This window comes from Formica exsecta, unplaced genomic scaffold (genome assembly GCF_003651465.1).
Source record: "Formica exsecta isolate Colony F162 unplaced genomic scaffold, ASM365146v1 scaffold1058, whole genome shotgun sequence".
Taxonomy (NCBI): Eukaryota; Metazoa; Arthropoda; class Insecta; order Hymenoptera; family Formicidae; genus Formica; species Formica exsecta.
Window position 1 is genome coordinate 1 of NW_021848398.1, and position 1,707 is coordinate 1,707.

Here is a 1,707-nt window from a genome sequence, read left to right on the forward strand (position 1 = left end):
AAAGATATCTTCTCGTTATCTTTTAGTCTTATGTGCTATCTGGGTTTAAACTTCCGATTTCAATCGGAGGTCCTTTCTTGAACGGTAGCCGCACGACATACCGTCCGTCAGACTCGCGAGAATGCGTTAAGCGAAAATGCTCTTCACACTACTTTTCTTGCGGTGTGAGATGATTTTGTAGTGAGAGTTCCTTGATCTCCCAAAACCGATGAATTTCCTCTTCGAGCGAGGGAGAGCCGACGACATGATGAGTTGAAACTCTGTCTCGGAGCATAAGAAGTTAACGATTTCATAATGAGCGCGGTGGTCGACAGCGACGGAACGTGAGAATCGCGAGGAAAAATGAATATGTGTGTCGCGTGTTGAAAAGTCCCCGCGTTTATCCAGCCGACGGCGGAAACGGAAATCGGCATACGAATGCGTTTTACGCGCAAGGTTTGCGCTAAACTTTTCGAGATGAATGTCATTTCCGAGCCCTGATCGAGGAGAGCTTGAACGACAGCGGTGCGACCCGACGGACTGCGAACTGTTACCCAGGCCGTCGCTAGGAGGACGGGTGAGCGCTTTCGAGTTACGGTTGAGGCGTTGAGCGAATTTACCTCAGACGTCACATCCGACGCTTGAGGCGACGAGCAACTTGACGGTGCAATTTTCAAAGCACTTGAGCTAGAATCCGAGTCAACGTGTAGCATCGAATGATGCTTCTTGTGACAAACCCGACAATATTTACTTTTGCATTCATGTGCGGAATGCCTTGCGCTCAAACAATTGAAACAATGTTTTTGTTGCTTGACGATATCTCGACGTTGACTCGCATTCTTGCTCACGAAAGTAGGGCATACATTAAGAAAGTGTCGCTCTGTACATAATGGGCACTGCGATTGTGCGTTAGCGGATGCGGTTGCGACATGAATTCGCGAGGCTGCGATTGGTTTTACACCGGTTTTAACGACTGACTCTGGAGCGGATGCCATTAACGCGCGAGTGCGAGACTTAATAAAGTCGCTTAAAGTCTCGTAAGACGGCGGGGCATCTGTATTGCTTATGCTTATTTCCCACGCTTTTCGCGTTAACGGATCTAATTTTTGCACAAGGATATGAACAAAGTGTCGAGCTGGACACAGCGAGCACTGCGATTGTGCATTAGCGGATGCGGTTGCGGAATGAACTCGCGAGGCTGCGATTGGTTTTACACCGGTTTTAACGGCTGATCCTGGAGCGGATGCCATTAACGCGCGAGTGCAAGACTTAATAAAGTCGCTTAAAGTCTCGTAAGACGGCGGGACATCTGTATTGCTTATGCTTATTTTCCACGCTTTTTGCGTTAACGGATCTAATTTTTGCACAAGGATATGAACGACAATATCTTCCCAGAGTTCCTCCGGTTTTCGATCAGAGTCGCTGTCGACCGATTTCCATCATAAGAGGATTTCGGCACCGAATGTTCGAGAATATAGGTGTTTGTCACACTTTTTCTTTCTAAGAAGAGAATGCGATCACGCACCTTTTTCTTTATTATGATCACGCGGTCACGTGCCGATCGGCTGATCGCGACGATGTTTATTCTCGCTCGGGTTTTGATCGCGGCTCTTACCGTTCAGATTTGTCGGTTGAATTTACAGTTTAAATTTATCGATTAAATTCAACTTTTCAATTTTGAACATAATTGTTTTTAAGAAAAAGTATGTAATTATTTATAATGTATTT

At 45.9% G+C, this 1,707-nt stretch overlaps 1 protein-coding gene across 1 annotated transcript; it reads right to left on the reverse strand.

Moving 5' to 3' along the window:
* Positions 1-428: 428 nt before the first annotated feature.
* LOC115234107 lies at positions 429-1,229 on the reverse strand (the record flags this gene model as incomplete). The annotated part of the gene is made up of 1 exon (XM_029804863.1): positions 429-1,229. A coding segment is annotated over exon 1 (801 nt), but the record flags the coding sequence as incomplete, so codon positions are not given.
* Between the last annotated feature and the right edge of the window lie 478 nt (positions 1,230-1,707).